This window comes from Octodon degus, unplaced genomic scaffold (assembly GCF_000260255.1).
Source record: "Octodon degus isolate 3935 unplaced genomic scaffold, OctDeg1.0 scaffold00111, whole genome shotgun sequence".
NCBI classification, from domain to species: domain Eukaryota; kingdom Metazoa; phylum Chordata; class Mammalia; order Rodentia; family Octodontidae; genus Octodon; species Octodon degus.
Genome location: NW_004524687.1, coordinates 6,387,351 through 6,402,275, shown reverse-complemented (window position 1 = coordinate 6,402,275; position 14,925 = coordinate 6,387,351). Strand labels below are relative to the sequence as shown.

Genomic DNA, 14,925 nt, shown 5'->3' with positions numbered 1-14,925 from the left:
CAGTTCCCTGGTCACATGTTATATTTCAAATTGATTAAAACTCAGATAAATTCTGATAATCAAGTACTAATATAGACCCAGATTCTCCTAGAGAAACAACTGTTATTAATTCCTATTTTATATCCAGCCAAGCTAAAAAGACAGCTCTCAGCCCTCAAACCCCACAGGGAAACTTACTTAACCTGACTTTTTTGTATCTTCGATAATAGAGACCAAAATTAACTATACACCAGTGCCAACTTTTGGCTGTGACACTTGGGACTCCCATCAAAGTAGGACCTAACAAGGCAATATTGAGCCTAAACAATGCTGCCACCCAAGCCAAGTATGCCAAAGAAGGACACTGGGCACAAGCCTGCCCCAACCTATAGCTACCTGGTTCCATCTACAAGCTCAAGGGTCACTGGAAATGCAACTACCCCGTCCACCAGGGAGCAGGTAAGTCAGCCAATTCCCTGCCCACACAGGAAAACCCACTACAGCCAGATTCATCCATACTTAACCTTCTTGGTCTTGCCTCTGAAGAGAAGTAACAGAGCTTGGGGTCCATGGCCCACATCAAGGTATTTTCATCAGAGTCCCAAGTCTCAGTGGACATCTCAGGTTAAAAAAACTCTTATCTTGCTGACATGGACACCACATATTGTGTTTTTTCTGAATTTTAAAGTTACTATATTAGATCTACAGTCTTCATGGTGGGTGTTCATGGCCAACCTACATGACACTTTCAGACAGACCCATTCCCTGCGGATTCCAGACATTGTTCTTCACTCATAATTTCTTATAAACCCAACCTACTTCATACCTTCACACCTCATGAGAAATCTCATTCAAAAGCTCCATGTCTCTCTCACCCTTCTCCCAACAGTGCTTGCCCTATAAACCTAACCCCAATGCATAGCCAGCTCCTCCTTCCCCATTCCCTTGTCGACCACATACTCTGAGATATTTCCAGTCCTATTCACACAACACACGCTATTCCTATACTAACATGCCTCAGAGATCCCACGATCTTTCCCTGCATTCCCCAATAGCCCCCAAATATCATAGAGGACTCAAGCCCATCACTCGTTGCCTCCTACTCCTCCCCTTCAACATGGTCATGATAAAATGACACATTCAGATCACAGACTCCCTTCTTGCTTCTACTCAGACTACCAAACTCACCAAGTGCTGGCTGTATGAGTCCATTCCAAGGACTGATCTCATGGCCACCCTGGCCATATCCAACAACACACACACACCTCTTCTCAAAGGCCTTTAGCCATTTCCCTCTTCCCACAACCTCACATGTTCCCTTGCACCAAACTTACTTCATTTAACACATCTCCAGACAAGCAACACAAACGGGACACAGCTATGTCTGTGAGGCACCTTGATATATAAAACTCTTGACATCCCTTGGCTCACTCCCCTTCTAGGGCCCCTCATAGTTAGTTAGGGCTTGCTATCATATTCATAATGACCCCCTGCTTCATTTTTCTCATCTGCAATACTGTCACCAAATTAACAACCCAAAATTTTAACCAAATGCTTCTCTCAGATTACTCCTACTAGGCCTTACTCCAATGAGACCCCTTCAATGACAACAATCCCTTGCCCTGATCTCAGCCCACAAGGCCCCCAAGTCAGGAGGAAGTAGCCAGACATTTCTTTACCCTTTTTCTACCAAATAGAGTCTGAAATGATAGGTCAGGATTCAAAGTTTCCCAGGCACCCTGACCCAATCACTCTCCTTTCTGGTTTCCCAGGCACCCTACCCCCTGAATTCTCTCTCCCTTGGCCTCATACAGAGCCAAGCTGAAATCCACAGCACAAGTCCACCTGACTTTGACCTGGGCAAGCAATCACAGAAACTCTCCATTGTTAACATCGAAAGTCCCCCATGGATCAGTTAGCCCTGCCAAGATTAGCTCTTCCTTGGCTATTCTAGCTCACAAACACACCCCACATACACATACACAGAACTACTTAAAATCCCTGTGCTTTGCCTTCTTCACTGTTGTCTTGGTAGGCTAGACAGCCAGCCTGCTTGCTGCCTCCAATAAATCTTCTACTCGCCTCAGAATGTCTGGTCTGGCCGATTGTGTGGGTTCATACCTAACAGTCTCCATCAAGAATTCTGAATCTTAGACTCAGGATCACAGCCATAGACCCAAGTTTCATCTCTTGTGATACTACTTTTTTTTTTTTCCTGTCCTTACTCCTTTTATTTCTTTCTCTTGTCTAATTGTTCTGGGTAATGTTTCCAGAACTGTATTAAATAGGATTGGTGATAATGGACCAGGGAAATGGCTCAGTAGAATAAGCGCGTCCCTGGCAAGCACAAGAATCTGAGTTCAATCCCCGATTCAGGCCTGGGCTAGGACTCTTGTGATACTTCTTAAAAAGCTGGAATCAGAAGCACCACAATCAGGCACCACCAATGAAACTAACAAATTTTCATGTAAATGCACTGTTCATGATCCATGATTTATGGCAAACTTTTTTTTTCTTTTTTGGTCCCGGGAATCAAACTCACAACCTTGACCTTGCACTTCACAGGCAGGTGCTTGTGCTACTGAGCTATCTCCCTGATCCCTATGGCAAACTTTAAAACACATTCTCTCAACTACAGCTTACAACTGAATGAAGGCACTGGACGAAATGAAACTTCTCACACACTGTAACTAAGGTTCAACTCACTGCTTCTAGTACTAAAGATCCCTGTCTGTTTGGATGGCACTCAGCAGCAGCATTAACTCTTATTTTGTGGTCAGGCATTGTAGATTACACCATTTATGCCACAAGTACTCAATTTTGCAACTTGAGCATAAAAGTGTAAAACAATACATAAATATGTAAATGAATGGGCAGTTATGTTCCAATAAGACTTTAATTATGTAGGCTAAAATCTGAATTTCATGTGTCACACAGACAGTATTATTGTAATTTTGATTTTTAATTTTTATAACAACCAGTTAGGCTATTGGCCATACAAAAAACAGAGGTAGGCAAATATGACCTATCAGTTAATTAACTCCTACTTAAACTTAGATATTTAATATTAATAAAATATAAAAATATCTGTTAAAGTAATCAATTTCAAGTAATTTTATCACATATTACTTCTCTACACAAATTAATATTTAGAATTACGGTACCTTTTCTCTGATATCACTTTTAACTTGCTCATCTTCAGTTACTTCATTTCACCATTGCAGATGATCTAAAAAATGAAAATCAACAATATTAGTTTTTTTTATTATTTTGTACAGGGTCTCACTATGCAGCTTGAACTCATAGTGATCCTCCTGTTTTCAGCCTCCACAGCGCTGGGATTACAGTTGCACACACCACACCCAGAGTCAGTCACTGGCTCAGCACGCCTAGAGGCAAGGCTGGCGCAACATACGGTACCAGGAATCAAACCCCAGCCCCTGCGCTTGCCTAAGCAGGCACTTAGTCTACTGAGCTATCTTGCTGGCCTCAAAATTAATGATATTGAATATATACAGAATTCCATTTTCTATATATTAGATGTCATAAAAACAATACAAGTGAAGTTTTTATTACAAGAAACACTATAACACAGGAAACTTCACATTTTAAAATATTTATTGCAGTAAGACACAAGCCAGGCATGGTGGCATACACCTTCAATCCCAGCATGTAGGAAGCTGAGGCAGAAGGACTGCCCCAAGTTTGGGCTAAACAGTGAGTTCAAAGCCAACATGAACTATATAGTGAGACTCTAGGCCTATCAACCAATTAGATAGGCAGACAGGCAGGCAGACAGGTATGGGGCACATGCCTATAAACTCAGTATTCAGAAGGCTCAGGCAGAAGAATTATCGTAAGTTATAAATGAGACTGAGAGAATGAGTCTTATGTGCTTCTACTGAGTCATTTCAGTGTGTAATATTTGACTATTAAAACATCTACAATCAACTACAAAATGTCACACAGGCTAGGGATTTAGCTTAGTGGCTAAGAAACAATTTTAGAACATTTCAAAATAAAAACTAAACAAGTCTAGGGATATTAAGCTTTGTCAGTAAAGGCATCCTCCATGTTATCAGAGAGCACTGAAAACACAGCAGAGAAACAAAACAACCTTCTGGGTCCATTTAATACTCCTCTGCAGGTAAGGGCCCACTCCTGTTGCCAAGACGCCTTTTCTATCCTGGGCTTCTGTGTCTGTGGCACATGGCATACTTCCACCCAAGAGGCCAGGAAGCTCTGCCGCAGAGCTCCTCTGCTAAGACCAGACTCGAATGCAAGAGTGCTCTCTAAGCCAGGAAGGACGGCTTCCAGCACTAGAAAGAAACTCAGCAGAGCTCCTAGCCTTGACCCTGGCCTTCCCCAACAGGTCTAGATCTCTCCTGTGTATGGAGAAGTGTTCTATCTCAGACCTGGGGTAAAAACTGCTCTTTACCTCTGCTGCTTCTATATCCATCACTTAACACTGCCTTCACTTCTCACTCATAAGGCCCTCATTAATCCACTCCCATATTGCAGTTAATGACTCATTATAGTCTTTCCCTGTTAAGTTACTGTGTACTTTCCTGTCCTCCAAATGAATTTCTATTGGTACATCTCTATAAGTCATTACTTAATAATAAACAGTAAACCTTAAAATATAATCTAATTTTTAAATGTTTTTTTATCATATTATGTAGGGACTTAAAGTTCAACATATCAATACTTGATGAAAAATACCTGTTCCTTATTATGCCTAAGATGTTTGAAATGCAGTGAGATAGTAAGGTTAAGCTTAATAGCCTAAATCATTTGATAATAACAATAAGCTTGTCTTCTGGATGGTTAACAACCTAAGTTTGCAGACCAAAATTAGAGAAAAAGGAGGGCTACAAGGAAAGCCAACATTTTGGCCCTAACCTTCTAAGGTCAATTAAGACTCAGGACATATGAGAACTTGTACTGTAACGTCATGTACCTCAGTAGTGTCCCAAATTTTCTGATCAAGAAGATTATGGGGCCAAAGAGGAAAGTGATCGATGACGTAGAGTGTGCCTAAGGAGAGTCACATGGGGAGAAAACACTCTCTCAGGCTTTCACAGAGAGCACATTGGCCAAGCAATGGCCGTGACTCCTCCACATGGCTGACACTGACAAAGGTTCTACAATCTGAGGTACAGGATCTCAGGATAAATCCTGAGGGCATTTCACTGACCTTCTCAGACCAAAAAGCTACAACTCTTGTTGCACAGGTTCTGCTTTACCTTGGTCTTCACCATCCAGTAGAAAAGTATGAAGATGAAATATAGGAAGTAAAGCCATGCTGTTATGTTGAGCTGTGGGGGACTCAGGTCAATAATTTCTGACATTGCCAGTTAAACAGAAGACCCAATGCTATTATGGGCTACTGGACTCTTTTAGAATATTTTGCTGAGTTTACACACCTATAATATTCAGTAACAGAACTTAGAAAAAATGGGGTATACAGATGAATGTCCATTTTGTATCTGTGTATTCAAAGTGGTTAGGATAGATATATAACTGCATTCTCTTAATGAATAGAATGATTTGTTCTACTGGTGTTTGTAGATAGGATCTCAAGTCCACATCTTGTGCAGCAATTAACCACTAAGAAGAATATATGCAGTATGTTATTTGTTGAATCTGTACTTACGATTTGATCTGAAACTGTCTCATTGCTATCTGTTTATCAATAAAATTTAAAAAAAAAAAGAACAGTAAACCTCTGCTTGGGTAGAGTAGATCCACAGTACACATGAATGTTCTGAACATTCACAAGAGCTGAATGTTCTATTTTGTTTTTAAATAAAAGATTTGGACAGGGAGAAGGGGTAGCATAAAAATATCCTCAGAAATAAAATAATTTTGTGACATTAATTTTTGAAATCCAAATGTAGGGGTCAGGGAGATAGCTCAGTAGAGTAAGTGCTTGCCTGGCAAGCACAAGGGCCTGAGTTCAATCCCCATTTCCGCCAAAAAAAAAAAAAAAGAGAAATCTGGATGTGGCTACTGATAGTTATATTTACATCAACCTATTAAATACTTTAACTGTAATACTACTTCATCTTAGGGTATTACCATTACTTCTATTTTCAAATTTAATCTACAATGATGCACAAACTTCATAACTATGAAAACTGTAAAAAACACAATATAGTAACAAGTGCTATCAAGGATGCTGAGAAATTAGAACCCTTATATTTTGCTGACAGGAATGTAGAAGAGTATGTTTGGAAACAGTATAGCAGTTCCTCAAAAGGCTATGTATAAAGTGACCATGTATATGACTCATCTATTTCACTTGTAGGTAAATAATTAATCCCCCAAAATTTAGAAACTTACTTCGACATAAAAATCTACATGAATGTACACAGCAACTTTATTCAAAAGAGCCAAAAGGTGGAAATGACCTAAATGTATAATCACCTGTTGAATGGTAAGTAAATGTAATATATCCTTACAATGGAATATTACTCAGTGATGTAAAAAAAAAAAAAAAAAGAAATACTATATCAGGAGTATTGATTCATTCATGCCTGTAATCAATCCCAACACCCTGGAGGCTGAGGCAGGAGATTCACAAGTTTGAGGCCAGCCTGGGCTACATGAGACCCTGTCTCAAAAAATATGGGCCAAATAAAAAAAATAAAGTACTGATGCATACCACTTATTGAACCTTAAAAGCATTATGTTGAAAAAAGTCAGTAACAAAAACTCACATCATTATGATTCAATATATATGAAATATACAGAATGGATAAATAAGTAGGATCTTATCATTTGGAGATCAGAATCCCATTAGGCTTCAATATAATTAAATAAGTTATTTATAATAACTTCTGCCCGATTTAAGATTACAACTATAGCAGCCGGGGAGATGGCTAAGTTTGAATAAGTGCTTCCCTGGCGATTGGGGCGGGGGGGGGAGATTACAACTATATTTAGACTTCAATTGATAGAATTTCTGCCTATATAGGTAATAACTGAGATTAAAATTTTTATCTTGAAATATTTTCTCTAATCTCTAACCTACCATTAGGACTTATTAAAATGATTGGGGTTTTTTTTAAGTGTAGCGTTTGGTCAAAATATCTTAACGTTTAAATTTTTTAAAATATTAATAAAGATACATTGCCATTAATCTCCCTCATCTGAAACATCAAATTCTTGAAACTTTGTTAGGAAATTCTAGAAGTCCTCTTTCATGAATGTCTCTATGAGGTATAGTCAAACATATACTGAATGTTGCTTCCATGTGCACCCAAGGGAAACACAGGCTCCTAAAGACATTACACGGTGCCCTCATCTAAGTTTTTCACCAGGTCTGGCACTGTGCAACTTCTGGCTCTTCCCCCAGGTCAAAAAAGCCATGAAAGGTAAACATGTTGAATCATTCAGGATACTAAGGCAGCCATAACAGCCCAACTAAAGACACTCATGAAAAACAACTTCAAAATTGCTTCACAAAGTGCCAAGAAGATAGAATAAGAGTGTTTAAGGCAACAGAAAGTGCTTTGAGGGGCACTGCAACTGTAATAATATTTTTACTTTAAACATACACCATGGGGCAGCCGGGGAGATGGCTCAGCAGGGGCCAGGGAGATGGCTCAGTAGAATAAGCACTTCCCTGGCAAGAGCAAGGGCCTGAGTTCAATCCCTGGTTCCACCAAAAAAAAAAGTAAACATACACCATATTTTTTCTCATATCACCAAGTCCAATCAGCTCTATTACCCCTATAAAAATCAAAATATATGATATGAGGAACAAAGAACAAGGCTTATAGAAATCAGAAGTAAACAGTATTAAATCCCTTATCAGTAATTACTTTAAATGTAAATGAATGAAATTTGCCAATCAAAAGACAGATGAGTATGATCCCCAGCACTGAAAAAAAAAAAAAAAGCAGGAGAGAGATTGACCCACTAGAATGGATAAATAATGATCCAACCATGAATTCCATTCTGAGTACCACAAAAATAAAACAAGGCTAAGACACAAATGAGTTCAAAGTCAAGAATGGAAAAATATAATCAAGCAAACAGTAACCAAAAGAGAGCAGGAATGCCTATACTATCATCAGACTTTAAACCAAAACAGTGTTACCAGAGACAAAGTATGTTATATATTAGTAAACAGTTTGACAGAGAAGGATAGAGCAATTAAAAACTTTTACACAACCTAATAACAGAACACCAAAAACAAAACTTAATCAATTAAAAACAAAAATAGCAATCCTATAGTAATAGTCCTTGGTACCCTATTGTCAATAAGGATGAAAGAACACTTGAATACAATAACCCAACTAGATCTAACAAATACATACAGAAAACTGTACCCAAGAACAAAATACATATTTTTCCCAAATGTGCATGGGACATCCTCTAGGTAGAACATATATTAAACCTCAAATCAAGTCTCAAAAGAATTTAAATGATAAATATTGCACAAATCTCTTCTCCAATCTCAAAACAGAAAGTTAAGACTCAATAAGCAAATCACAAAATCGTTAAAGACAAATAAAAGCAAACACATTACAAAAATCCATGAGACACAGGAAAAAATGCTCTCAAGGAAATTTATAGCTCAAAATAGAAGAAAATTCTCAAATCAACAACGGAAATTTATATCTTAAGAAGTAGGGGAAAAAAGGAACCAAACTCAAATCTAGCAGAAAAAAAAATAAAGACTAGGGCACAAATAAAACAGAAACTAGAATAATACAGAAAAATCAACTAAACCAAAAGTACTGTGAATAACTATGCCAAACAAATGCATAAAATAAATTCTCAGAAACACAAAACCTACGAAAATGGAACCATAAATAAATAGAAAATCTCGGGCTGGCCAGATAGCTCAGCAGACTAAAGCACCTGCTTGGGCAGAGAGGGCAGTGACTGGATTCAATCCCTGGCATGAGGTGCCGGCCCCGCCTTGTGGGGGTGCTGAGACTGTGGTTGAGACTGGGACTGTAATCCCAGCGCTTGGGAGGCTGAAAACAGGAGAATCACTACGAGCCCAATCTACATAATGAGATCTTGTACACCCTGTAGATCCTATCCTAAATTTACAAAAATAAATAAATAAAAATAGAAAATTTCAACAGAACCCTAACTTACCAAAAGATAGAATCAGTTAAGTGTTCAAACGCCTCCTGAAAAAGCAAATCTCACACCTGCTGACTTCAATGGTAAATTCTACCAAACATTTAAAGACTAACATCAATCCTTCACAAATATACTAAAAAACTGAAGATGAAGGAATACTTTCTAATTCATTCTGTAAGGCCATTTTTGGCCTTAATACCAAAGCCAAACAAAGACTACATGAAAATCACAGACTGGCATTCTTTACAATCACTGATGCAGCTGATGCAGAAATCCTCAACAAAGTCAGAGGACGCCAAAGTCAGCAGCATGTATGTCAGTCAAAACCACAATGACATGGCACATCCCATCCACAAGGACAGCCACAGGGGGAGAGGCAGCAGCGCAGATGAAGAGAAAATGGAACCCTTTTGTACACTGTTAGCTGTGGCACACTTAACCTGGGAAACAATACACAACTTAAAATGCAAAAAAGAATTACCACATGATTCAGAAATTTCACTCTTGTCTCAGAGTGTTATCTGTACATCTACATTCTTAGCAATTGGCAGAAAAAAATCCAGTATCTGATAGATGAATGGATAAAGGTGGTATATACATGCAACGAAATATTATTCAGCCTTAAAAAAGATAGAAATTCCAACATATGCAACATCAACTTTAAAGACACCGTGCTAAAAGAACCTCATCATGAGAAAACAAATGTTACCTGATTATACTCATATGAAGTACTTCGGGAAGTCAAATTCATTGAAACAGAAAGAATGGTCCCCACAAGAAGACACAGGTAATAGAAAACAGTCATTGTTTACACAGACACCCACTACTGAATGGAAGCTTCTAACTTGTAGAGGGCCATACGTTCTGCCCGTTCTGCCCTGTACCGTGGTATTTTAACAAAGAGTCGGTCTGGAAGATGAAACTGTGAAGGGGTTCTACAAACAACATTCAAAAGGTAGAATACAGAATGTAAGACAAGTTACAAAATATCCTAAGTCACAGACTTCCTTTTACTAATACAGGTACACCATTCTTACACAACAGTCTACCCAGACTTTTGAAAAGAGAGTAAATGTCTTCAGTCAAATCAATTCTAAAAGCTTAACTAAAGTTGGGCTTATGAAGATAGCCCAGCAGACCAAGTGCCTGGCAGGCAAGTTCAAGAACCCAAGTTTGATCCTCAGTACAGGCCTGCGGAGAGGCCTCAAAACTGGGTGTAGTGGCACATGCTGTAATCCCAGTGCTGGGAAGGCTGAGACAGGAGGATCACTGTAAGTCTGATCTCATTGTGAGACCCTGTATCCAATATAAAAATTTTTTTAAAAAATTTAATGTTTTCTAACATTGTTCAAATATAAAGGTAGTTTTAAGCCTACGCCCTTCATTTCAGAATTTGGGACTACAATCAATTCAAGGCAGGGCTTTGAAGCATGATAAATGCACCTATAACTCTGCTATAGAATTTGACTCCGCGGAAGCGGAATGGAAAGCTTAACAATTCACAGGAGAAGCCTACCTCTAGGATGCTAATTATCTCAAAGTAACTCGATATAGGAAATACAGATTTTCCATGACTTTGTTTGGCTTTAACATCTGGCACATGTTTTAAAATATGTACCATTTAAAGCATCTTAAATAAATCAGTTCTTTTTTGGTCTACTGCACTGAATTCCACAACACAATTACGAAAATAACTTTCTGGGAGGAGAAAAACAGAATTTCTAAGAATACCTCACAGATTAACAAAGAAAACGATAATTTGGCAACATAATAAGTGAAAATGTGTGATCATGACATTGAGTCCTTTCTAACTATAAACCGTCATGCATTATAATTAAACAGCCCTATAATTTTAAATACTTGAAGAAAAATGAAAAAACGCTGATTCTAAAACAAAGCAGAATTAACATTGTAGTGCCAAAGAAAATTCCCACTAGGGGTTATATTCAGGCACTCCCGGCAAGCCACGGTAAGACGGGAAACGAGTTTTAAATCATCAGCACTCCCTTCGGCTACACTACGAAGTAGTAAAACTCCATCCCACAACGGGTGAATGCCCAGAGAAGGAACTCAACCAATTCAAAATGCCCCACAGCTCCTACGAGGCGGAAAAAAACAGAGCCTCCGAGCGGTCGAGGAGCTCTGGCCGCACCTGAGCACCGGCTGCACTGTCACTGTCGCGGGGTCAAGGCCAGCCCCCAGGGACGGGCTGTAAACAGAGGACACGCCACGACGGTGAGAGGCGAGGCGAGGCGAGGAGAGGCGAGGAGAGGAGAGGCGAGGCGAGGCCCGGCCCGGCCCAGCCCGGCCCGCGGGACCGCACTCCACCCGGCCCACGGACCGGACCGCCGCCTCGGACGCGGTGGGGCGCGGCTCAGACCGCGGGCCGCGCTGCCGGCGCTTCAGGCCGCGGGGCAGGTGAGGGCTGCGGCCCGGCTGCGCTCAGCCTGGGGCACCGCCGCTGCGGGCCAGCAGAGACAGCCGCGACAGCGGCGAGGACACTCACCGGCTTCGCAGGGGCGCCGAACCGGCGGGTGCCGGCTCCGCGCGGGCAGCACCGGCGACCGCTGTCTGGGCTCCCGGCTGGTCCCCACGCCGACCGCCACCGGTGTTTTCATACAAACCCGAATGGTAAGAGAGGCGCAGGCGGCGAAGGCGGCAGAACCTTCCCGCATCCCGGGCAACGTCAGCGCGGAGCCCCGCCCACTGCACGATTCTCCCGAGGGCGCGCGCGCCGGGCGGGGGCGGGGCGCAACCCGGCTGAGGGGGCGGCTGGGAGGCGTGGCCGAAGGGCCGCGGGGCGCGGCCGGAAGGGGGTACGCTGGGCGAGCGGAAGGGCGGCCCGAGACCGGCGAGATGGGGCGCTCGGCCGGTGGGCGGTGGAACCTGGGGGCGGGGCCAGGAAAGCGGGGCTCGGCAGGTGGGTGGGGCGCAGGGAGGGCGGGGTTGCTCGCCAGGCCGCCTTTTCCCCAAGAAGATTTTTCAGGACCCCGGCCTTCACCCGGGAGCTCCTTGCTAAATAGACGCTGGGTGAACCCTGGCTGGTCGGACTGAGGAGACCTTTGGAGTTTGCAGTGAGCGCCAGAGTCTAGAAGGCCTGGATGCATGGTGGTGTGCGAACCAAATTCCCGTGTCAGAGAAGTCACCGCTGTTTGTTCTATGCCCAGATCTGGCTGCGCTCCCGTGCTGGGCTGCTAACGCTGACAGGCACGTGCATAAATCGCACAGGTCGAGCTGCTGCTGTGCCCGGGGACTGTCAGAAGAGCACAATTTACAGCGAGGTAGGAAGTGGAGAGCTGTGAGACTTTTGTTTGTGTTATCGTCGTTTCAATAAAATTAATCAAGTGTGAAGGCGATTTTAAAACACTAACCCGAGATAGAATGCACTGTTTATTGAAGTTTGCTGTTGGCACATGTACAGGACACTTCATCTTATACATGTCCTCACTTCCCCATTGTGAGCGTCAGAGGATAGTTATAGCATTTAAAATACTTTTAAAAACAACTGCTACCCCAAACTACCTGACCTGAAAGCACCTGTACTCTGAGTACTTAACATTTTATAAAAACTAAATATACGTCGTATGCATGAGCTATTATTCAAGAACATGTTCATAAATGAATCAACCTGCAAAGACATAGATATAATAGATGTAAATGTGGCAGTGTTTGTACATTTTAACTTCGATTGCAGTAGTAATCCACACAACTAGGTAAATAGCAGCGCGTTGTGTATTTTGAAAAGATTCCAAACACTTCGTTTACTGGTGAGTGATGCATACTTTACTATGAGAAGAATTTGGAGCTCCCTCTCCCTTGGAAAAAGTGGTTTTACACCTTACGAGATTCCACTTGTGGGTTATAGACTTCCATTATAACATTCAGAGCACATAGAAATTCAAGAGCTTGACACTTTGGCAGCTGTGGCAGTGGCAAGCTACACAGTCAGCTGCTTCTCCAAACACCCCCAGCTGTGATAGGGCCATACTGGTCAGCTTCGCAGCTGATCTCGAATATAACAACACCCCCTCCCCCAGCAACTTCTCTACGTGGAGGCAAAGGTCCTCCTCAGCTCTCAGTCGTGGTTGATATCTTTTCTCCCAGAGCAGCTTGTGTCAAAGCACCCCTCAATCTTTACTTTCACTTTACCTTCCAAGAATAGGCCTACTTCCATCCTAGTTGAGCAGTTACTAATTGACCTCACTCATTGTGTAGTTGGTATACCTGATCTGGCAAGTATATCCTCTATGAAGTTTATTCTGGTACTCCCCCTACTTTAAACACTGTGAAGCCAAAAGAAGGAAATCATTTTTGTATGGTAATAAGCTGTGATCATCTCACCTTGAACTTTACAAAGCATAGAGCCAATTCTTATTGCTCACTCTTTCCTTTTTTTTTTTTTTTTTTTTTTTTTTCCGGGGATTGAACTCAGGTCCTTGCACTTGCCAGGGAAGCGCTTATTCCACTGAGCCAACTCCCCGGCCCCTCTTTCCATTATTTTAAACAACTTCTCTGACAAAGCTTTGTTATGATACATAAATGTATACATGATTAATCCGGCTGGGGGGTGTAACTCAGTGGTACAATGTGTGCTTAGCATTGAACCCCAGGTTTGATCACCAGCACCACAAATAATATGTAAAAAAATAAAATAACTGTCTGATGTATGTCACAGTCTGCATAAATACTAATGCTCATTTAATTGGGGATCCTGAAGTTGGTCTAGCCACAGCTTTTTGTCTCTTCTGTAGTAAGGACTGAACCTATTTTTCTTTTCTTTTTTTTAGTAATTTTTTTTAACAAAATCTCACTGAATTGTCCCAGACTAGCTTTTAAGGAATGGCATTCAGGTCCCTGTTCGGGGACCAAATATAGGGGTCTTTTGGTATCATTGCGATCAGTTCTGGCACGGGAGAAATGATGGCAGGAATGAGGAAAAGATAGACAAGAGCACAAAAACTGGTTTAGGTGGTGGCTCATCTGTTTGGTTGGCAAGATGACCCTGGGAGTAAACAAACTGGACTTTTATTTATACCTTTGTAAAGTTAGTAACACATAACACACAGTTATCTAGCTGACCTTAACCAGACAGGGTGTTTATCTCAGGACTGAGATAGCTTGTTTGCTTTAGGCAATGAGGCCTAGTCCTGCCTACCCACATTTGACCAATTTTCCAGCTTTCGCAGCTCCCAACAGGTCAGGGTTTGGTGGATCATTATCTCAGTTCTGGTTTCCACAACTCGATAGGAATCCTTATGGCTTTAGAGGCAATTTAGTTCCCAGGAGATGATTGGCCTTTCTTGAGAGGGGCCTGTCTTGGTATCTGTCCCGGGTAATTTCTTCTGCTTAGGGAACTTACTGGGAAGTTCCTCTCACCATGCATACTGTGCCGGGTTCTGCTTTTCTGAAACCCAGGTGAATACAAGTTTAGGATAATGTCTAGAATTTTCTAGGCATCCTTCAGGGAACTTGAACTAAATGATGTAGAAGTTGACATTTGTATGTCCCAGAAAATTACTCTCTTTATGCTTACCTTGGGGTCCTCAGTCTTGAAGAGATTGGGTAGGTAAATTTAGTGCTAATATAAGTTTTATAGCACAGACAGCCCCTGAGGACTGAGCATCTCTGCCTGTGGACCTGAGCAAGGTTCCATCCAAAAGTTTTCAAACATCTTAGACATAGCACAGAATAGGTATTTCCCATCAAGTATTGATATGATAAACTTTAAATCCCTACAGAATATAAAGAAAGGGGCTAGTGAGATGGCTCAGTGGTCTAAAGCACCTCCTTAGAACAAGCTTAGCAAAGCACAGGGACCGTGGTTCAATCCCCCAGCAC

The 14,925-nt window shown here is 41.5% G+C and overlaps 1 protein-coding gene across 2 annotated transcripts in view; it reads right to left on the bottom strand.

Annotated features, from left to right (window-relative positions):
- Positions 1-11,785, bottom strand: part of Agtpbp1 (ATP/GTP binding protein 1) — a 262,969-nt gene extending 251,184 nt beyond the window's left edge. For both annotated transcript variants that reach the window (XM_023699137.1, XM_023699138.1), the window contains exons 1-2: positions 11,594-11,785; positions 3,144-3,208 (exon numbers count right to left, since the gene is read on the bottom strand). In XM_023699137.1, the coding sequence (XP_023554905.1) occupies positions 3,144-3,175 (32 nt within the window). In that variant the 5' untranslated portion in view covers positions 3,176-3,208; positions 11,594-11,785. The remainder of the gene's footprint in view (positions 1-3,143; positions 3,209-11,593) is intronic.
- Positions 11,786-14,925: the final 3,140 nt, after the last annotated feature.